At 49.8% G+C, this 23,048-nt stretch overlaps 1 protein-coding gene across 1 annotated transcript in view; it reads left to right on the top strand.

Annotated features, from left to right (window-relative positions):
- RRAS2 (RAS related 2) overlaps positions 1-13,145 on the top strand; it is a 74,927-nt gene extending 61,782 nt beyond the window's left edge. Inside the window, exons 2-6 of the mRNA XM_066583678.1 lie at positions 9,018-9,105; positions 9,407-9,509; positions 10,443-10,551; positions 11,434-11,552; positions 12,261-13,145. Of these exons, the coding sequence (XP_066439775.1) occupies positions 9,018-9,105; positions 9,407-9,509; positions 10,443-10,551; positions 11,434-11,552; positions 12,261-12,348 (507 nt within the window). The 3' untranslated portion in view covers positions 12,349-13,145. The remainder of the gene's footprint in view (positions 1-9,017; positions 9,106-9,406; positions 9,510-10,442; positions 10,552-11,433; positions 11,553-12,260) is intronic.
- The last annotated feature ends 9,903 nt before the right edge of the window (positions 13,146-23,048 follow it).

Below are 23,048 nucleotides of genomic sequence, written 5' to 3'. Positions count from 1 at the left end.
ATAGTAGTCATATCCTTGTACATAGGGGGCAGTATTATAGTAGTTATATTCTTGTACATAGGAGGCAGTATTATAGTAGTTATATTCTTGTACATAGGAGGCAGTATTATAGTAGTTATATTCTTGCACATAGGGGGTAGTATTATAGTAGTTATATTCTTGTACATAGGAGCAGTATTATAGTAGTCATATCCTTGTACATAGGGGGCAGTATTATAGTAGTTATATTCTTGTACATAGGAGGCAGTATTATAGTAGTTATATTCTTGTACATAGGGAGCAGTATTATAGTAGTTATATTCTTGTACATAGGGGGCAGTATTATAGTAGTTATATTCTTGTACATAGGGGAGCAGTATTATAGTAGTTATATTCTTGTACTTAGGGGGCAGTATTATAGTAGTTATATTCTTGTACATGGGGGGCAGTATTATAGTAGTTATATTCTTGTATGTAGGGAGCAGTATTATAGTAGTTATATTCTTGTACATAGGGGCAGTATTATAGTAGTTATATTCTTGTACATAGGGGGCAGTATTATAGTAGTTATATTCTTGTACATGGGAGCAGTATTATAGTAGTTATATTCTTATACATAGGGGGCAGTATTATAGTAGTTATATTCTTGTACATAGGGGGCAGTATTATAGTAGTTATATTCTTGTACATAGGGGAGCAGTATTATAGTAGTTATATTCTTGTACATAGGGGGCAGTATTATAGTAGTTATATTCTTGTACATAGGAGGCAGTATTATAGTAGTTATATTCTTGTACATAGGGGAGCAGTATTATAGTAGTCATATTCTTGTACATAGGGGGCAGTATTATAGTAGTTATATTCCTGTATATAGGGGGCAGTATTATAGTAGTTATATTCTTGTATGTAGGGAGCAGTATTATAGTAGTTATATTCTTGTACATAGGGGCAGTATTATAGTAGTTATATTCTTGTACATAGGGGGCAGTATTATAGTAGTTATATTCTTGTACATGGGAGCAGTATTATAGTAGTTATATTCTTGTACATAGGGGGCAGTATTATAGTAGTTATATTCTTGTACATAGGGGGCAGTATTATAGTAGTTATATTCTTGTATGTAGGGAGCAGTATTATAGTAGTTATATTCTTGTATATAGGGGCAGTATTATACTAGTTATATTTTTGTCTGTGGGGGTATATCTGTTTAAAGTCAACCTGTAGTAAAATGAGGTTTTCTTTCGACTCCTCTGCCTTCTGCCCCTGGGCACCAGGTGGCAGCAGTGTTACAGGAGATGAATGGGTGCGCTATTCTAATAATTTTCTCTAGCTATTTGCTATATATTAGTCCAGTTAGTTTGCTTATTATAGACACTCATGTATTATTACTCTGCACGTGTCAGCCGGTATGCATTATTTATGTTCCTCTCTGTGATATATTTGCTCCTCTGTATCGTGCGGTTGCTCCACAGCTGGCGGTTATTTTGGGCTTGTATTTCCATTTTTTTCTGTGTCTTATTCAGAACTCTATTTTAATTAAAGAGACAACTGGCTGTCTGCCGCTCGCCTCTATGGCGGTCAGTGGCTGCAGACAGAACTCGTCTAGACTCCACCGATTGATTGGGAAATTTATTATGAGATGTCCCAGGAGCCCGGCGCGGAGAAGCCTTAAAGGGTCCCTGAAATGTATACGTGCACAGGACTTATCGAAGGACTCCAGAAGTGCCAGTCAGGGGGCGGCACAGCCGAGCTGTAGAGGATGGATGGGACTGCAGGACTGTATAATGGTGGTCACAGCAGCGGCTGCGCTATATACATTACACTCCCCTGTATGTACAGTATGAGCGCTGCTAGTGACATCTAGCGGTGAGATGCAGTAATTACAAGTTTTACTGCTCTGATCTCAGAAGTAATAAAAAAAATCTTAAAACCACCTTTTGTATAATTCAGGTTTTTATGTTAAAGTTTTTATTTTTTTTTTATTTTAAAGAATTTTTACGTTTTTTCTTCCAGTTGTCCCAATCTATATTGTACAATCAATAAGGTTCGGTCCGGAGTCGCCAGTAGAGCAAAGTGTGATTGTTCTCCGTAATGGAAGCCAAGTCATCTTGTAGATATCACAAGGAGGAAAACCAGATAGCGCCTCAGGGTTGACGTTCAGTGGAAATCAACACTATTTTGATCCTCCAATACCCAGGGGAGAGCTGCAGAAATAACTGGGGTCTCTCAAAAGAGAGTGGTCCCAAAGAAATAAAATGCAAAAGAGCTATCAGCAAACAAAAATTTCTGCGCTCAATAAATAGTGTGTAACCCTATTTATTGAGCGCAGAAATTTTTGTTTGCTGATAGCTCTTTTGCATCTTGTAGATATGAGACCTCTTACTGGCTGCAAATATACATGATGTTACAGCAGCTTCCAACCTAATCAGGGTCCTTCCTCAGGCATAATTAAATAGATCCGAAGAGGCGCGTATATATACACGCATACATGTATACACAGATACATATGACAAGGCACAGACATGGTAGGATTAATTTGCACTTAAAAACAATACCAGAACAGGATGAGTAGAGGAGTAAATATTTAATTAGTCCACTGATGTAAAAGTTTTCTGGTCTGTATATTGGTGTTCGGGGGTCACCAGGCCAGCGTGTTATCTCTGCTACAGATTTCTCATATTCTCCACTGATGCAAGAAGCCTCCAAGGTTCATTCCGGTCCTGACATTGTCAAAGATGGTTATAAACTTGTACTCCCAAATACTTCTGTGACGCTGGGATTGGAAGTTGCCTTTTAATATAGTAACCTTCATGTGTTCCATGTTGTGTCCGTGCCCAGAGCAATGCTCGGCCGCAGGTACTTCTGTCTTCCTCTCTGTAATCATGTGGTGATGAGATCTCATCCTCGCTCTCAGTTTTTGTCCTGTTTCTCCAACATAAAGTCCCCCAACAGGACATTTACTGCCCCGGATCAGGTACACAACATCAGACATGGAACATGTGACTGTCCCGGGATCTTATAGTCCTGCTGTGTGTTGGGGTTATGTATCCTGTCTGCGGTCCGTACATGTCAGCAGGTCTTACAGCTCCTTACATTACAGGGATCTTATAGTCCTGCTGTGTGTTGGGGATCCGTATCCTGCCCACGGTCCGTACATGGCAGCAGGTCTTACAGCTCCTTACATTACAGGGATCTTATAGTCCTGCTGTGTGTTGGGGTTATGTATCCTGTCTGCGGTTCGTACATGTCAGCAGGTCTTACAGCTCCTTACATTACAGGGATCTTATAGTCCTGCTGTGTGTTGGGGATCCGTATCCTGTCTGCGGTCCGTACATGTCAGCAGGTCTTACAGCTTCTTACATTACAGGGATCTTATAGTCCTGCTGTGTGTTGGGGTTATGTATCCTGTCTGCGGTCCGTACATGTCAGCAGGTCTTACAGCTCCTTACATTACAGGGATCTTATAGTCCTGCTGTGTGTTGGGGTTATGTATCCTGTCGGTGGTCCGTACATGTCAGCAGGTCTTACAGCTCCTTACATTACAGGGATCTTATAGTCCTGCTGTGTGTTGGGGTTATGTATCCTGTCCGCGGTCCGTATATGTCAGCAGGTCTTACAGCTCCTTACATTACAGGGATCTTATAGTCCTGCTGTGTGTATATATGTATCCTGTCTGCTGTCCGTACATGTCAGCAGGTCTTACAGCCCCTTACATTACAGGGATCTTACAGTCCTGCTGTGTGTTGGGGATCTGTATCCTGTCTGCGGTCCGTACATGTCAGCAGGTCTTACAGCTCCTTACATTACAGGGATCTTATAGTCCTGCTGTATGTTGGGGTTATGTATCCTGTCCGCGGTCCGTACATGTCAGCAGGTCTTACAGCTCCTTACCTTACAGGGATAAGTTCCTTTTTGTGTGTCGTAGGACAATGCACTCCTGATTATAAGGCTCCTCAGAATTTGAGGTTGCCTTTTGCACAAAAGTGGAGAGTCCGGGATTATGGTGGTCAGATGGTCATCCTTGTGTTGGTATGATGGAGTTTCTTTGCGGTTTTCCTTAGTACCTCCAGCTGTGGATTGTAGGTCACTACTAGAGGCAGTCGATTTCTGGGTCTCCTGGTGGCTCTGGTGATTCTTGGGTCTCCTGGTGGCTCTGGTGATTCTTGGGTCTCCTGGTGGCTCTGGTGATTCCTGGGTCTCCTGGTGGCCCTGGTGATTCCTGGGTCTCCTGCTGATTCCTGGGTCTCCTGGTGGCCCTGGTGATTCCTGGGTCTCCTGGTGATTCCTGGGTCTCCTGGTGGCCCTGGTGATTCCTGGGTCTCCTGGTGATTCCTGGGTCTCCTGGTGATTCCTGGGTCTCCTGGTGGCCCTGGTGATTCCTGGGTCTCCTGGTGGCCCTGGTGATTCCTGGGTCTCCTGGTGGCCCTGGTGATTCCTGGGTCTCCTGGTGGCCCTGGTGATTCCTGGGTCTCCTGGTGGCCCTGGTGATTCCTGGGTCTCCTGGTGGCCCTGGTGATTCCTGGGTCTCCTGGTGGCCCTGGTGATTCCTGGGTCTCCTGGTGGCCCTGGTGATTCCTGGGTCTCCTGGTGGCCCTGGTGATTCCTGGGTCTCCTGGTGACCCTGGTGATTCCTGGGTCCCCTGGTGGCCCTGGTGATTCCTGGGTCCCCTGGTGGCCCTGGTGATTCCTGGGTCCCCTGGTGGCCCTGGTGATTCCTGGGTCCCCTGGTGGCCCTGGTGATTCCTGGGTCCCCTGGTGGCCCTGGTGATTCCTGGGTCCCCTGGTGGCCCTGGTGATTCCTGGGTCCCCTGGTGATTCCTTGGTCCCCTGGTGGCCCTGGTGATTCCTGGGTCCCCTGGTGGCCCTGGTGATTCCTGGGTCCCCTGGTGGCCCTGGTGATTCCTGGGTCCCCTGGTGGCCCTGGTGATTCCTGGGTCCCCTGGTGGCCCTGGTGATTCCTGGGTCCCCTGGTGGCCCTGGCGATTTCTGGGTCTCCTGGTGGCTCTGGCGATTTCTGGGTCTCCTGGTGGCCCTGGTGATTCCTGGGTCTCCTGGTGGCTCTGGCGATTCCTGGGTCTCCTGGTGGCCCTGGCGATTCCTGGGTCTCCTGGTGGCCCTGGCGATTTCTGGGTCTCCTGGTGGCTCTGGCGATTTCTGGGTCTCCTGGTGGCTCTGGCGATTTCTGGGTCTCCTGGTGGCTCTGGCGATTTCTGGGTCTCCTGGTGGCTCTGGCGATTCCTGGGTCTCCTGGTGGCTCTGGCGATTCCTGGGTCTCCTGGTGGCTCTGGTGATTGCTGGGTATCCGGGGTGGCTCTGGTGATTTGGTCATCAGTTGAGGTGGGATGGTCGCCCTGATTTATAAATGTCCTTTTAAGGTGGTATAGATGTTCCTCTCTGTCTGTTGGGTTGGAGCAGATCCGGTTATATCTGATGGCCAGGCTGTAGACAATGAACTTGTTGATGTGTTTAGGATGGGAACTCTCCCATCCGAGGTATATGGGCCGATATGTTTAAAGTCAATTGCAAATCCCAGCGTCACAGAAGTATTTGGGAGTACAAGTTTATAACCATCTCTGACAATGTCCGGACCGGAATGAACCTTGGAGGCTTCTTGCATCAGTGGAGAATATGAGAAATCTGGAGAAGAGATAACACGCTGGCCTGGTGACCCCCGAACACCAATTTAGGAACCTTAAAACCTTCACGTCTCTTATCTGTGGACTAATTAAATATTTACTCCTCTACTCATCCTGTTCTGGTGTTTTAAGTGCAGATTAATCCCCTCCCCCATGTCTGTGCCTTGTCATATGTGTGTGTATATGTATATAATGTCTCTTTAGATCTATTCCATAAGCCTGAGGAAGACATCTAAGTAGGTTGTAAAGCTCGCTATAACATCATGTATTTTTGTTGGCCATTAAAAGGTATCATTTCTACAAGATTACTTGGTTTCTCTTACTGAGAACAATCACAATCTGTATTATATAAAATGCTACAGTTCTTACACTGACTACTAGAATCATAGAATTATATAATGGTAGAGTTGGAAGGGTCCTCTGGGGGGGGTCATCGGGTCCTCTGGGGGGGTCATCGGGTCCTCTGGGGGGGTCATTGGGTCCTCTGGGGGGTCATCGGGTCCAACCCCCTACTCAGTACATAATCACTAAATCATCCCAGACAGATGTCTGTCCGGCCTCTGAACACCTCCATTGAAGGTGAACACTCCACCACCCGTGGCAACCTGATCCACTCACTGATCCCCCTCACTGTCTAATATCTAATTTGTGTCTCCTCCCTTTCAGTTTCATCCCATTGCTTCTAGTCTTTCCTTGTGCAGATGAGAATAGGGCTGATCCCTCTGCACTGTGACAGCCCTTCAGATATTTGTAGACTGCTATTAAAGGGGTTGTCCCGCGCCGAAACGGGTTTTTTTTTTTTTCAACCCCCCCCCCGTTCGGCGCGAGACAACCCCGATGCAGGGAGGTAAAGAAAGCTCACCGGAGCGCTTACCTTAATCCCCGCGCTCCGGTGACTTCTCTACTCACCGCTGAAGATGGCCTCTTCCTCCGTGGACCGCAGCTCTTCTGTGCGGTCCACTGCCGATTCCAGCCTCCTGATTGGCTGGAATCGGCACGTGACGGGGCGGAGCTACACGGAGCTACACGGAGCCCCATAGAAGACTGCAGAAGACCCGGACTGCGCAAGCGCGGCTAATTTGGCCATCGGAGGCCAAAAATTAGTCGGCTCCATGGAGACGAGGACGCTAGCAACGGAGCAGGTAAGTATAAAACTTTTTATAACTTCTGTATGGCTCATAATTAATGCACAATGTACATTACAAAGTGCATTATTATGGCCATACAGAAGTGTATAGACCCACTTGCTGCCTCGGGACATCTCCTTTAAGTCTCCTCTCAGCCTTCTTTTCTGCTAAAACTTTCCAGATCTTTACCTGTTCCTCATAGGACATGATTTGCAGACCGCTCACCATCTTGGTAACTCTTCTCTGAACTTGCTCCAGTTTGTCTATGTCTTATTTAAAGTGGGGTGCCCAGAACTGGACCCAGTATTCCAGATGAGGTCTGACTAAGGAAGTAGAGGGGGATAATGACCTCACGTGATCTAGACTCTATGCTTCTCTTAATACATCCCAGAATTGTGTTTGCCTTTTTGGCCGCTGCATCACACTGTTGACTCATGTTCAGTCTATGATCTATTAGTATACCCAAGTCTTTTTCACATTTGCTGCTGCTTAGCCCAATTCCTCCCATTCTGTATGCGCTTTCTTCATTTTTCTTGCCCAGATGTAGGACTTTGCATTTCTCCTTGTTAAATATCATTCTGTTAGTCGCTGCCCACTGTGCAAGCTTTTCTAGATCTTTTTGAATCCTCTCTCTTCCCTAGTGTTAGCTATCCCTCCTAGCTTTCTGTCGTCAGTAAATTTGATCAGTTTCCCATCAACTCCCTCCTCCAGATCATTTATAACAATGTTGACCAACACTGGGCCCAGGGCAGAGCCTTGTGGTCCCCACTTGATACATTCTCCCACTTGGATGTGCAGCCATTTATGACCACTCTTTGAGTACGATCACTCAGCCAGTTGTGAATCCACCTAACAGTTGTCTTGTCAATCCCAGATTTGGTCATTTTTTCAATAAGTGTGGTATGAGATACTTTGTCAGATGCTTTACTAAAGTCAAGATATACTATATCCACCACATTGTCCTGATCAACCCAGTCGGTGATTCTGTCATAGATGGAAATTAGATTCGTCTGGCATGACTTGTTTGTTACAAACCCATGCTGGCTCTGGTTAATTACTCCATTCTCATCCAAGTACTTGCATACATGCTGTTTAATAATTTGTTCAGAGAGCTTTCCCGGTATAGAAGTCAGGCTCACAGGCCTGTAGTTTCCTGGTTCCACCTTCTTCCCATATTTGAAGATAGGGACAACATTTGCCCTTTTCCAATCTTCTGGGACTTCTCCTGTTCTCCAGGAATTGTCACAGATTATAGCGAGCGGTTCAGCAATTACCTCCTCTGCTTCTTTTAGTATCCTAGGATGTAATTCATCTGGACCTTAGGACTTGGATTCATGTAAGTTAGCTAAGTGTTCCCTCACCATCTCTCTGCTTATAGATAGCCTGCATTCTTGTATTCCACCAATAGCACAGGGAAGATCAGCTGATGTTCCATCTACTTTCTGAGAAAAAACAGATACAAAATTGGATGTAAAAGTTCGGCCATCTCAGCATAATTTATAACCAATTCCCCATTTTCATCCTGTAAGCATCCAATGGCATCTGTGACTTTTCTTTTGCTTTTGACCCCCAAATCCTTTTTTATTGTTTTTGGCCTCTCTTACAAGCCTCAATTCATTATTAGCGTTAGCTTTTCTGACACTTGCCCTACAGTTTCTGCAGACCCCATTATATTCTTCTTTTGATATTTCCCCCTCTTTCCATTTGATAAACATATGTTTCTTCCTCTATAACATGTGTACAAGTTCTGTGTTCATCCATCCGGGTCTCTTTAAATGCTTCCCATTCTTAATTCTTTTAGGGATTGGTAACGATTGTGCTTTGAGAATCTCATTTCACAATATTTCCCAAACTTCTTGGACATTTCTGGATTGATAATTGTCTGATGTCACAGCTCCCCTCCTCCCCTCCCTGCACACCGACTACTAGACCTAATAATACTCTGACACTTTCTACTCTGTCATTTCATTATCGTCACAGGCAGGATTACAGTGAGAGGAGACCCCTCTATATAGATAACAGGACCCACCAGTCACAATAGGTGATGTCGCAGCTCCCCTCCTCCCCTCCCTGCACAGGTTATGCCCACCACACTGTCACATAGAAGTCAGTGGGTCCTCTCTGCCCATTTTGTTTATAGCCCCCAAAGTTGCTGTAAAGCATCTTTCTAGACCCTGTTAACTGCAGCTTGGGCAAGATTTCTGACCCGTAGCCGGTCGGCGAGGTGTCGGTGAGTTCGCCGCGGTGACGCTCTGCTTGTTTCTTCCTCCTGCAGTCTTACTTCGTGACGGACTACGACCCGACGATTGAAGATTCCTACACCAAGCAGTGCGTTATCGACGAGCGCGCAGCGCGGCTGGACAGTGAGTACTGCCGTGGGGTCCGGCACAGCCACCTATATACTGGGGGCCACACTCTTATTGACACTGCCTAAAGGGGAGGCCGTCCTTGTCACCCCCGGCAACCAGTCACAGCGCAGCTCTTATTTCTTATACTGTTGAGGTAAAATGAAAGCTGCGCTGTGATTTGTTGCCGGGGGCGACAAGGACGGCCTCCCCTTAAGGCAGCTTCCATAACAGTGTGGCCCCCAGCATATACGTGGCTGTAGGATAAGTCACTGCTAGTGATGCCGCTTGTACTAACTCTGCTGTTCGTGTCTTCCAGTCCTGGACACCGCCGGACAAGAGGAGTTCGGAGCGATGCGAGAACAATACATGAGGACGGGAGAGGGGTTCCTGCTGGTCTTCTCAGTAACGGACAGAGGAAGGTAACGAGCGGGGCGGCGCGGTGATCACATGTCATTATATCAGTGATGTCATCACCGAGGGCGGGTCTGTGACTACCTCATATCAGTGATGTCATCTGGGGGTGGGGCTGTGAATACAGGCAGGTTGTCAGCAGTAATAGATGATGTCACTGTAGTATAAGGTGTCTGATCACGTGTCATTATATCAATGATGTCATCAGCAGAGGGCGGGGCTGTGACTACCTCTCAGGCATGATATACAGGCAGGTTGTCAGCAGTAATAGATGATGTCACTGTAGTATAAGGTGTCTGATCACGTGTCATTATATCAATGATGTCATCAGCAGGGGGCGGGGCTGTGACTACCTCTCGGACATGATGTGCAGGCTGGTTGTCAGCAGTAATAGATGATGTCACTGTAGTATAAGGTGTCAGATCACATGTCATTATATCAGTGAGGTCATCAGCAGGGGGCGGAGCTGTTAGGACATCATATCAGTGATGTCATCAGCAGGAGGCGGGGCTCTGACTACCTCTCAGACATGGATATACAGGCTAGTTGTCAGCAGTAATAGATGATGATACTGTAGTATAAGGTGTCAGATCACATGTCATTATATCAGTGAGGCCATCAGCAGGGGGCGAGGCTGTTAGGACGTCATATCAGTGATGTCATCAGCAGGAGGCGGGGCTCTGACTACCTCTCAGACATGATATACAGGCTGGTTGTCAGCAGTAATAGATGATGTCACTGTAGTATCTCACGGACGACTGCACAGGTGACATCATGGATCCGTCGTTCAGGGATATTGGGCGGAGTCTCCCTTTCTCCAGCTGCATATACCAGTTATTGGCGCGTTGTTGAGTAGTTGGTCACATGACATTTCTCCGCTTACGATTTATTTTTGGATCCACTTATAATGAAGATTTCTTGTGTTTTGTGTTTTTTTTCAGTTTTGAAGAAATCTATAAGTTCCAGCGCCAGATCCTCCGTGTGAAGGACCGGGATGAGTTTCCGATGATCCTGGTGGGGAACAAGGCGGATCTGGAGCGTCAGAGACAGGTAACGCTGCCCCCTCCGCTCACGGCTGTGTTTGGGCGTCTCCGCAGCCATGTCATGTGACCCCAGCTGCCTAGCGCCATTCTGACCACATCTGAAAATGACCTCCTCCAATGGAAACACGAGGGGGAGAATGGAGGCGGCTCCGCCTCCTGCGCACATCCTCTGCAGAACGCCCTCTCTGAGATCAGCCTGCAGATATCTTGTCCGATTTGGGAACGGAACGCTGGAATGCAGTAAAGACTGACATTTAAGCTGTCCATAGCTTTGCCTGCAGTCAAACAGTAATCTATTATCCAAGTACCTGAGTTTCCCTGTTGTGTGAAGTCCTAAAGGGTCAGTTCACTGACACCCCCCCCCCCCATACGATACAGGCATACGCAGGACAGTACATGCATACGTACGCCACAGAAACGCACACAGAGTGTATAGAGGCGGTGACACATACCGTTACGTCACTCCTGGACATCTCAGCAGTGAAGCCGCTGCACCTGAACCCTCCATGTAATGTGCACCTTTCACCAGCAGATGGCACACATTGTATACAGATGGTGTAATGTCTAAGAAGTGAAGGCAGAGGGGAGTTCAGCCCCATAATCCCCCTGTGTAGCCCCAGGGGTGGTCCTCAGTGAGATCTGTGTAGATGATAGGGGGGTGTCCGGGGTTCAGCGCCCCCTCTGTTACCTCTGTATAAGGAAACCTTCCCTTTAGGATAACTGACGCCCCTGACTTGCTGTTTGCACCCCCATGAAAGCCCATAATGTTGGGGTCACCGGGTCCGAGTTTGACGCTGCAGAGATGAGGGAAGCTTCGCTGTATCCGGCGCCATCCGCTGGCTGCTTGGGGTTACGGCCGGCGCTGTCACTTGCTTTATGGTCTTCACAGGTGACGCAGGAAGAAGGCCACCAGTTGGCACGGCAGCTGAAGGTGACGTACATGGAGGCATCAGCAAAGATCCGGATGAACGTAGATCAAGCCTTTCACGAACTGGTGCGAGTAGTGAGGTACGAGCGGCGCCAGCCTCCATTACCGCCCCAGCCCATCGCCGGCTTCTATAAATATTCCTCATTGTGCAATGAAACGTTCTACAACTTCCTAATAGGCTTTGTATTTCAATTGCTTAGTGTTTCCAAGACTTTTGCTTGCTGTCAGTGAATGAAAACTTTTTTTTTAATAACCCTCTCTGAGCAAGGATGTAAGTTTCGATCCTGTCTGGAAGGGGTTAATGTAAAAGTTCTTCAATGCATTATATGTACCCCAAAAAATGGCACGATTAAAAACTTCAAGTCGCGCAAAAAACATCCCGCATCCGGCCGTGTCGGCGGAAAACTAAGAAAGTTATGGCTTTTGTAAAGTGGAGATAAAATCTTCCAAAAATCGTTGTTCTTAGGGCCAAAATAGGCCGCGTCACTAAGGGGTTAAATTCATCCAGACGTTAAAAACTCCCCTGACCCAACGTCTCACAGCTGAGAGTTTGTTTCATTTGTATCAGTGAGGTAAACGCATCCCAATGGTTTGTTACAATGTATCAATCTGGGGGCAGCAGATTATCTAGACTGGATACGTTGTAACAAACCCCCAGCTGTGAGAAGTATTAGGTGAAGATGAGTAAACGAGTGCCGCCATTCACTGATTGCATGCAGAGGTCTTGAATAAAGCCACAAACTGTGCAGGGCATCCGATCATTCATGGCGTCCGTTCTCTGTCTGCAGGAAGTTCCAGGAGCAGGAGTGTCCGCCATCACCGGAGCCAACGCGGAAGGAGAAGGACAAGAAAGGCTGCCACTGCGTGGTGTTCTAGAGCCGGCCGTCGCTGATCCGTGGCGTCCTGCGGGAGTACATGTCACCAGGATGGCCTTAGTCCATGAGCCCCCGGACACAGGACAGCCCCTCGAAGCCCCGCCCCCACGCAGGAGAGAGCAGGTCTCCCTGAAACCCACCGCCAGCCAATCAGAAGCTCCTCAGAAATCTTTACATCTTTAATCCATTTCTTCAAGTGATGAGCGTTTACCCCTCCGGAGAGCGGCGGCGGCGGCCTGGTGGCGAGGACGCGGCGTGCGAGGCTTGTCCGCGACTTCCCTGTTTTGCGCTGGGGACTTCTTACCTTTTTTTTAATTGTTGACTCTGTGATTGAATGCTGTCACGTTTCACGGTCGGCTTTTTACTCGCCAAGAATCTGGTTTTAAGTGTCCTTTTCTTTTAAGATGGCGCTTCTTGTTTTCTAAGCTGTAAGGCCATAAACCTCCATTGGACAGTGGCACAGCGGGCGCTTCCCTGACCATGTGATCTATGCCACGTTGAGACGTCGTGGGGCGCCGGGGCCACGGCGAATCTAACACCCCTTATTTTTGCCTTTTCCAGCGCTAATGTAGCAGCCCGTCTCTAAGCCAAGTACTGAGGACTCTGACGTACCGCGGTGTCATTCGCTCCGGGCCCGTCTCCGGGCGCAGAGAGCGGAAAAAGCTGGTTGTCAAGCAACTAAGTGCCTGAGATGAACTCTGACCCTGGAGGAATGAGTGTAAACATGGCGTTATACGCGGGCGGTGAGCGTCGTAACCATTGCCAAATTCTGATCACAATAAAGGTTATTGGTTTAAATGCTGGAGTGCTCCGCCCCCCGCGCCAGCTCCGCAACCCCTCCCCCCCTTCGTTTCAACTGCGTTTCTGTCTTCCTATCTCCAACCCCTCTGTCTCCTTCTCTCGCTTCCTTCCTTTTTCTTGTCCCCCCCCAACCCCCTCCAGTCCCTCCCCATTTTTTTTTTCCTGTGTTCCTCTAGTCTAGGGGTCCCCAACTCCAGTCCTCAGGACCCCCAACGGGTGATGTTTTCAGGATATCCTATAGTACGAACACCCGTGGCAATGTCTGAGGACCGACAATAATTACATCACCTGTGCAACACTGAGGAAATCCTGAAAACATGACTTGTTGGGGTCCCCGAGGACTGGAGGTGGGGAACAATGCATCTAGTCCCCCCCTCTTTCTCTGCCCCCCCCCCCTCCTCCTCTGGTCCCTCCCTCCTCCCCTGGTCCCTCCCCCCTTCTGATCCCTCCCCCCTTCCTCTGGTCCGTCCCTCCCCTCTTCCTCTGGTCCCTCCCTCCCCTCTTCCTCTGGTCCCTCCCTCCCCTCTTCCTCTGGTCCGTCCCTCCCCTCTTCCTCTGGTCCCTCCCTCCCCTCTTCCTCTGGTCCCTCCCTCCCCTCTTCCTCTGGTCCCTCCCTCCCCTCTTCCTCTGGTCCCTCCCTCCCCTCTTCCCCTGGTCCCTCCCTCCCCTCTTCCCCTGGTCCCTCCCTCCCCTCTTCCCCTGGTCCCTCCCTCCCCTCTTCCCCTGGTCCCTCCCTCCCCTCTTCCCCTGGTCCCTCCCTCCCCTCTTCCCCTGGTCCCTCCCTCCCCTCTTCCCCTGGTCCCTCCCTCCCCTCTTCCCCTGGTCCCTCCCTCCCCTCTTCCCCTGGTCCCTCCCTCCCCTCTTCCCCTGGTCCCTCCCTCCCCTCTTCCTCTGGTCCCTTCCTCCCCTCTTCCTCTGGTCTCTCCCTCCCCTCTTCCCCTGGTCCCTCCCTCCCCTCCTCCCCTGGTCCCTCCCTCCCCTCCCCTGGTCCCTCCCTCCCCTCTGCTCCCCTGGTCCCTCCCTCCCCTCTGCCCCCCTCCCCTTCTCCCTGTATGTGCAGCACCCACTTATGCTTGGACTCTAAATGTGCCTTAAAGGGCCGGTACAGTCTTGAGTAAATAAAGATTAAAGGGCTCTTCCATTATCCATAGGATGGGGGGAGACGTCTGATCGCTGGGGTCAGGCCGGCGCAGCCAAATGCTCCATTCACTTCTATGGGATTGATGCGCTGGGCAATCTCTCTCCGTCCCATAGACATGAATGGTTGAGGATTGCAGCGCTGCTCCAGTCCCCTTGGACATTCGTATATGCCGGCCTCGAGATCGCCGGGATCCCCGTGGATAGCAGATAAATGTCATTAAAGGGTTGTCCGGGATAAGAAGGAAAGGTCTGTGTTTTCCTGGCACAGCGCCCCTTCTGACCTCAGGCCAAGTCGGGTACTACCGCCTCATTCATTATAATAGGCATAAGCTGTAATACCAGACAAGGCAAGGGGGGGGGGCGCTGTTCTGGGGAGGAACGCAGACCCTTCTTTCTAATGGCAGACCACCCTAGTGATGGTTGTATAATGCAGCTTATAGTTGCTTGCTGTTCTTTACATTCCGCGGTTGTAGACTTGTTGCCTCTCCGCAGATGAGGGCTCGTTACAGTGTATCGGTGCAGACAGTCCTGCACATCGTCGTCCTGTCAGCATATTGACGAGGAGCCGTCCTGCTGTCCTCCCACAGCTGAGGGTTTGATGCAATGCAGCAGTGCAGACAACTCCTCAACCCCGAAGTGGCACACATCCCCCTCCTCCTACTGATACATAGTAACAAGCCCTCAGCTGTGTCAGCCGGATCAAGTAATGGCACTCTTCAGTTCCAGAATACAATTTTGGTTTTCCATTCATTGACTGGAAGCAGAGATTGTGAACCAGTGAAAAGTTGCAGAACTTCTCTATCCCCAGAATCACCGATGTCAGTCAGGAGCCGGGAAAGTGGGGTGGCGGCTCTTTGTGAACTGTAGCACCAGCGGCTGGCTGTCACCCAGGGCAGACATGACCGAGCCGTAGTGGGCGCCCCAGGAGTCGGATTCCGTTTTGTCACTTAGTACTGTTTTTCTGTCTGTCTCTTCGTGGCGCCGCTGCCCCCCCCCCCCCCCCCCGCACGCAGCCCTTCTATTATTAGAGACCTGTCACCCGCGCCGGGGCCCTGGGGGCCAATTTGTAGCAGCTGCAGTGTTTACAGGTAATTAACAAATCAAGGAAATACAAGTCACCTGTTTGTACTTCCAGCCATCTGTCAGCGCAGCGAGAATTACACGTAGCGCTATATCGCGGCACGGACCGATGTGTGATAGACCCCAAGGCTCGGTCCGCGCCCGGAACATTCCTTCACTGCAGGCTTGCTTCGCTTATAATATATCACGTTAGCGTTACGGACACTCGGGCTGGAGTTGCGCCGTCCCTGTGCTCGCTCTCAATGGAATTCAATAACGCTCTGCCCACTTGGAAGCCAAACTCTGTCCGTTTCTATTCACTGCTGTGGGGGGGCCTGCAGACCGCCGGGTGCTTCATGAGCCCCCATAGATGTGATGGGGAGCGGGAAATACCACCACCAAAGACGTACACGGGAACGCTAGTCGTTCGGCGAATGGAGGCGGAGCAGCTGGGGATCTCTTCCGGCCGCCCACCGCCACTCGCCATGAACAGGTAGTCGCTCGTTAGTCAGTTTGTTTCAGTGAGATAGAATGAAGCGACCAACGAGCGACCTCTCACTCCGCAGCCGTCGGATCCCGCGGTTCCTATTGCTCAAAATCGCTTGTTTTGAGTGATTTTATTTTTTTTTGGGGGGGGGGGGGGGGGGTTGCCAATAGTTGGCCTGTATAAAACCCCTTCCCTCCCCAAGATGTAAATGTGCTGCTGGTTGGGAAGGGGTTCCCGCGAATGGACATACATTTATGTCCTAAGGATGGCGCTGGCTCAGAAGTTGAGCTCGTCCTATCCACAGAAGGAGCGGGCTGTCAGTGTCAGCCGCTGCAACAGCGGGGATCGGTGAGAACACGGATCCCAGCTGTAAACCCCTTACATGCCTCGATCAATGTTGATTGCAGCATGTAAAGAGTTCACAGAAGGAGTGCGCTCCCTCTGACATCATAAGCCCTCTGCCATGTAATTACAGAGGGTAGATGGGTTGCAAGAGTGCCCACATCTGCCATGTCCTATGATCGCTATGAGAAGAGGTAATACACTGCAGTACTTCTGTACTGCAGTGTATTATAAGTGTGATCATAGCAGTACAGGTTCAAGTACCCTACAGGGACAAACATAGGAAAACTTTTTTGCACACTTTTTTCCCTCTTTTAAAATAATAAATGAACAATAAATGATAAACCCGACATCCAGACAATAGGCTGAGCACCCCTTGTATTCAGACAATAGGCTGAGCACCCCTTGTATCCAGACAACAGGCTGAGCACCCCTTGTATCCTGACTATAGGCTGAGCACCCCTTGTATCCAGACAACAGGCTGAGCACCCCTTGTATCCAGACAACAGGCTGAGCACCCCTTGTATCCAGACAACAGGCTGAGCACCCCTTGTATCCAGACAACAGGCTGAGCACCCCTTGTATCCAGACAATAGGCTGAGCACCCCTTGTATCCTGACTATAGGCTGAGCACCCCTTGTATCCAGACAATAGGCTGAGCACCCCTTGTATCCAGACAATAGGCTGAGCACCCCTTGTATTCAGACAATAGGCTGAGCACCCCTTGTATCCAGACAACAGGCTGAGCACCCCTTGTATCCAGACAATAGGCTGAGCACCCCTTGTATCCAGACAATAGGCTGAGCACCCCTTGTATCCAGACAATAGGCTGAGCACCCCTTGTATTCAGACAATAGGCTGAGCACCCCTTGTATCCAGACAACAGGCTGAGCACCCCTTGTATCCTGACTATAGGCTGAGCACCCCTTGTATCCAGACAACAGGCTGAGCACCCCTTGTATCCAGACAATAGGCTGAGCACCCCTTGTATCCTGACTATAGGCTGAGCACCCCTTGTATCCAGACAACAGGCTGAGCACCCCTTGTATCCTGACTATAGGCTGAGCACCCCTTGTATCCTGACTATAGGCTGAGCACCCCTTGTATCCAGACAACAGGCTGAGCACCCCTTGTATCCAGACAACAGGCTGAGCACCCCTTGTATCCAGACAATAGGCTGAGCACCCCTTGTATCCAGACAATAGGCTGAGCACCCCTTGTATCCAGACAACAGGCTGAGCACCCCTTGTATCCAGACAATAGGCTGAGCACCCCTTGTATCCTGACAATAGGCTGAGCACCCCTTGTATCCAGACAATAGGCTGAGCACCCCTTGTATCCAGACAATAGGCTGAGCACCCCTTGTATCCAGACAATAGGCTGAGCACCCCTTGTATCCAGACAATAGGCTGAGCACCCCTTGTATCCAGACAATAGGCTGAGCACCCCTTGTATCCAGACAACAGGCTGAGCACCCCTTGTATCCAGACAACAGGCTGAGCACCCCTTGTATCCAGACAACAGGCTGAGCACCCCTTGTATCCAGACAACAGGCTGAGCACCCCTTGTATCCAGACAACAGGCTGAGCACCCCTTGTATCCAGACAACAGGCTGAGCACCCCTTGTATCCAGACAACAGGCTGAGCACCCCTTGTATCCAGACAACAGGCTGAGCACCCCTTGTATCCAGACAACAGGCTGAGCACCCCTTGTATCCAGACAACAGGCTGAGCACCCCTTGTATCCAGACAACAGGCTGAGCACCCCTTGTATCCAGACAACAGGCTGAGCACCCCTTGTATCCAGACAACAGGCTGAGCACCCCTTGTATCCAGACAACAGGCTGAGCACCCCTTGTATCCAGACAATAGGCTGAGCACCCCTTGTATCCAGACAATAGGCTGAGCACCCCTTGTATCCAGACAACAGGCTGAGCACCCCTTGTATCCAGACAACAGGCTGAGCACCCCTTGTATCCAGACAATAGGCTGAGCACCCCTTGTATCCAGACAACAGGCTGAGCACCCCTTGTATCCAGACAACAGGCTGAGCACCCCTTGTATCCAGACAACAGGCTGAGCACCCCTTGTATCCTGACTATAGGCTGAGCACCCCTTGTATCCAGACAACAGGCTGAGCACCCCTTGTATCCAGACAATAGGCTGAGCACCCCTTGTATCCAGACAACAGGCTGAGCACCCCTTGTATCCTGACAACAGGCTGAGCACCCCTTGTATCCGGACAACAGGCTGAGCACCCCTTGTATCCGGACAACAGGCTGAGCACCCCTTGTATCCGGACAACAGGCTGAGCACCCCTTGTATCCGGACAATAGGCTGAGCACCCCTTGTATCCTGACAATAGGCTGAGCACCCCTTGTATCCGGACAATAGGCTGAGCACCCCTTGTATCCGGACAATAGGCTGAGCACCCCTTGTATCCGGACAATAGGCTGAGCACCCCTTGTATCCGGACAATAGGCTGAGCACCCCTTGTATCCTGACAATAGGCTGAGCACCCCTTGTATCCAGACAACAGGCTGAGCACCCCTTGTGTCCGGACAATAGGCTGAGCACCCCTTGTATCCTGACAATAGGCTGAGCACCCCTTGTATCCTGACAATAGGCTGAGCACCCCTTGTATCCTGACAATAGGCTGAGCACCCCTTGTATCCGGACAATAGGCTGAGCACCCCTTGTATCCGGACAATAGGCTGAGCACCCCTTGTATCCAGACAATAGGCTGAGCACCCCTTGTATCCAGACAACAGGCTGAGCACCCCTTGTATCCAGACAACAGGCTGAGCACCCCTTGTATCCAGACAATAGGCTGAGCACCCCTTGTATCCTGACAATAGGCTGAGCACCCCTTGTATCCGGACAATAGGCTGAGCACCCCTTGTATCCAGACAATAGGCTGAGCACCCCTTGTATCCAGACAACAGGCTGAGCACCCCTTGTATCCAGACAACAGGCTGAGCACCCCTTGTATCCAGACAACAGGCTGAGCACCCCTTGTATCCAGACAACAGGCTGAGCACCCCTTGTATCCTGACTATAGGCTGAGCACCCCTTGTATCCAGACAATAGGCTGAGCACCCCTTGTATCCAGACAACAGGCTGAGCACCCCTTGTATCCAGACAACAGGCTGAGCACCCCTTGTATCCAGACAACAGGCTGAGCACCCCTTGTATCCTGACAATAGGCTGAGCACCCCTTGTATCCGGACAATAGGCTGAGCACCCCTTGTATCCAGACAATAGGCTGAGCACCCCTTGTATCCAGACAACAGGCTGAGCACCCCTTGTATCCAGACAACAGGCTGAGCACCCCTTGTATCCAGACAACAGGCTGAGCACCCCTTGTATCCAGACAACAGGCTGAGCACCCCTTGTATCCAGACAACAGGCTGAGCACCCCTTGTATCCAGACAACAGGCTGAGCACCCCTTGTATCCTGACTATAGGCTGAGCACCCCTTGTATCCAGACAATAGGCTGAGCACCCCTTGTATCCAGACAACAGGCTGAGCACCCCTTGTATCCTGACAATAGGCTGAGCACCCCTTGTATCCAGACAATAGGCTGAGCACCCCTTGTATCCAGACAATAGGCTGAGCACCCCTTGTATCCTGCACAGCAAACGCGGTAAAAAAAACTAAGAATGGAGCGAAAATGCTTTTATTTGTGCATTTTGCCTTCTGAAAAAAAGAAAAAGCGATAAAAGTGATTAAAAAGCCATTTGTACCCCAAAATGGTACCAATAAAAACTGCAGCTCCTCACACAAGCCGTATGTACATGAAACTCCTGTCCGGGGGTCAACAACCGGGCGCGCCACTAAGGGGTTAATGGGGGACCTCTTAAACCTTTTCAGGACCAGAGATGTAATTCTTTCTCATTTTCGTCCCCGCCGTCGCAGCGCCTTCACCAGCAGCGCCGCATGGGGGCGTGTTTACCTGGGGGACGAGTTGTGTTTTGTGCGATCGTCCCTCTTTACGGACAGGCGCTGTTCGTATGTCTGAACCAATGCTTGTATGGAGGGAGACTGCGGGTCAACCCGACGCGTACAATGCGGGTGCGGCTGTAAGCCGCCCACATCAGCTCTGATGAGCCATGCCGCTTATCGGAGCTGTTAACCCTTCAAATGCCACTGTCAGAATTACCGGCACCCGACGTTTGGGGGTCGTGGGTATCCATGTGATTACCACGGCAGCCGGGGGCCTTCTGAAAACCATGCCTATGGCGTGGCTTGATAGAATGCCTGCCGGATTGCGGTACAGTATGATGTATTGCAGGACATTTTTGTTTGTATGTAGTGAAGTTGGTAACTCGCGGACAATCTGTCGTTGTTACAGCATTCACCGTTATCTGAGAATGACGTGTAAGCTTTGTTCTGTGGGTCGGTACGATTACAGTGAGGGGGGGGGGGTCACATGAGCAGTTAGTAATTCCGGAATGGTTGATCCACATATAATCGCAGATCAATGAAACGCATTAGATAACGCGGGTCAGAGCTGCGCAGTCCGCTTGCAGAAGACAGTAGGCAGCGTGTTCTATATTATCACGGAATCCGTGACCATGGAGCCCATTGTGCTCTACGATCGCAGACGTACCTACAGCCCAATATGGTATCTGCAGGCCGAGGGTACCCGCGGGAAATACAAACCAAAGGAGCTGTACCGCGCATGAGCGCCTGCATGTACATTGCACGGCAGCTGGAGGGCGCTGTGCGCCTCTGCCCCGTCTGGGCCCGGCCTACTAGAACACCATTTCTGACCACCTCCTATTTGGGAGCCAAGGTATAAGAAAAAAACACAATTCTGGCACTTTTATTCTCCACCTTTGCTGAGCGGCACAAATATTGTGATATTTTAATAGTTTGGGCTTTTCTGTGCGGATTTTATATTGTTTGTATTTTTTTAATACCTGAGAACGCTTTAACAGCAAAGAATCGTCCTTTCTCGCCTTTCTATCTTGTCCCACAGCAGGCCTGAACTTGTGATGATTTGACCTCTTGTACTATACACTGCTATACTTAAGTATTGCAGTATGTAGTGATTTTTGATGCTGCATAGGGCGGGGCTTGATAGCAGGTAGGTGTGGCAGCCTCCAGTAGGCTCCAGTCTGCCATAGCCTATCAGACCCCCCTCCACAGTTAGTAGTGATAGCAGCCGGCCCGCCCCCTGCCCATCGTAAATTAACATTAGGTGGTTGTGAAGGGGTTAATGCTGCCATTCCTAGGAATATATAGTCCAGCCAGAAGCTGAAACCCCCATCTTGTCCTCTCAAAACTGCAGGTCTGTAACAATGTATCAGTGCGGACAATACTCTGTGGGCTAAACACAAGCACTGATACAATGTAACAAACCAATCCGCTGTGTGAGCTGGAAGAGGGCGGGATGCTGTAGAATGTAAACCGTTTGTAACTCCATTCCCTGACAGCAAGCAGAGATAAGAACCCTGAGAGCAGGACGAGGTCAGAACTGCACCAAAACTCTGATGATCTAGTTCCTTGAATCAGCAATGGTGAGAAGTTTCCCAGAAGATGTGCTGCAGCAGCTGTACAGTATATGAGACTAGTACCGCCCCGTGTGAAAGGCCCTTGGCATTGGCGGTGGGCGTGTATAACTCCCATCATCGCCCGCTCTGGGATAGAACGCTGTGTCATTCCTGCAGTCAGGCCTCTTCATTAGGGGCAGGCGTTCTGGGGGGTGCGGCCCCTCGGAGCGCTCCGTGGTGGCCATCCGCTCCTATCAGGCGTACAGCTGTTACTATGGGAACAGACCTTGATGCGCAGCATCTCGCAGGAGAAGCTGATTGTCACATCCAGCGTGCGGCTTCATATGACACCCCGTTGCACGGGCAGGTCACTAATCCCGCACGCCGCAGATAACGTAAAACACCCCGATTTATCAATGTATTTACTGAACGCCATATTTAAAAAGCCCTGCGCCAATTACGCTGCCATGTAATAACATTGCCCATGGGTAAAGGTAAGATGCAAGCTGTATCGTTCTCAAGACATCTCCCCCCCATCATGTAAGGAAACCGCAAGGAACGACCTACAGAGGTGTGCCAGAAGTCATGGGACAGGAACTGATAACGGGTAGGATCCCTCCAGCCCGGCAAAGTGGGTGGAAGACAGCTGGAGGGATGTTGAGCGGACTGGATGCCCCCACAGCTCCGGGGTATCAGTGGTGCAGCAGCTCTGGGGTGAATCATCCTGCTGGAGCATCCCATCACTGAGGGAGAGGAAATCCACGAAGGGCTGAAAATGGTCACCAAGCAGAGAAACGATGTAGACACCGGGCAATGGGGGATTAAATGGGACAGTAGAGCAAACCAATGCCATGAGACCTCAGCGCACACCAGTATGGAGCCACCACCAGCCTGCACTGTGCCTGGTTCACAGCTGGTACCGTAACTCATCAGACTGCGCCACAGGTTGTCAGTCCTCAAGGGTCCAGTTAGCAATATCACGAGGCCAGGACTGGAAGTTGTACATTATAGCAGTATTATAATAGTTGTACATAGGGGGCAGTATTATAGTAGTTATATTCTTGTACATAGGGGGCAGTATTATAGTAGTTATATTCTTGTACATAGGGGGCAGTATTATAGTAGTTATATTCTTGTACATAGGGGGCAGTATTATAGTAGTTATATTCTTGTACATAGGGGCAGTATTATAGTAGTTATATTCTTGTACATAGGGGGCAGTATTATAGTAGTTATATTCTACATAGTGGCAGTATTATAGTAGTTATATTCTTGTACATAGGGGGCAGTATTATAGTAGTTATATTCTTGTACATAGGGGGCAGTATTATAGTAGTTATATTCTTGTACATAGGGGGCAGTATTATAGTAGT

This window comes from Eleutherodactylus coqui, chromosome 11, assembly GCF_035609145.1.
Source record: "Eleutherodactylus coqui strain aEleCoq1 chromosome 11, aEleCoq1.hap1, whole genome shotgun sequence".
NCBI classification, from domain to species: Eukaryota; Metazoa; Chordata; class Amphibia; order Anura; family Eleutherodactylidae; genus Eleutherodactylus; species Eleutherodactylus coqui.
The sequence above is the reverse complement of the archived record's forward strand: the minus strand, read 5'-3'. Positions and strand labels throughout refer to the sequence as shown.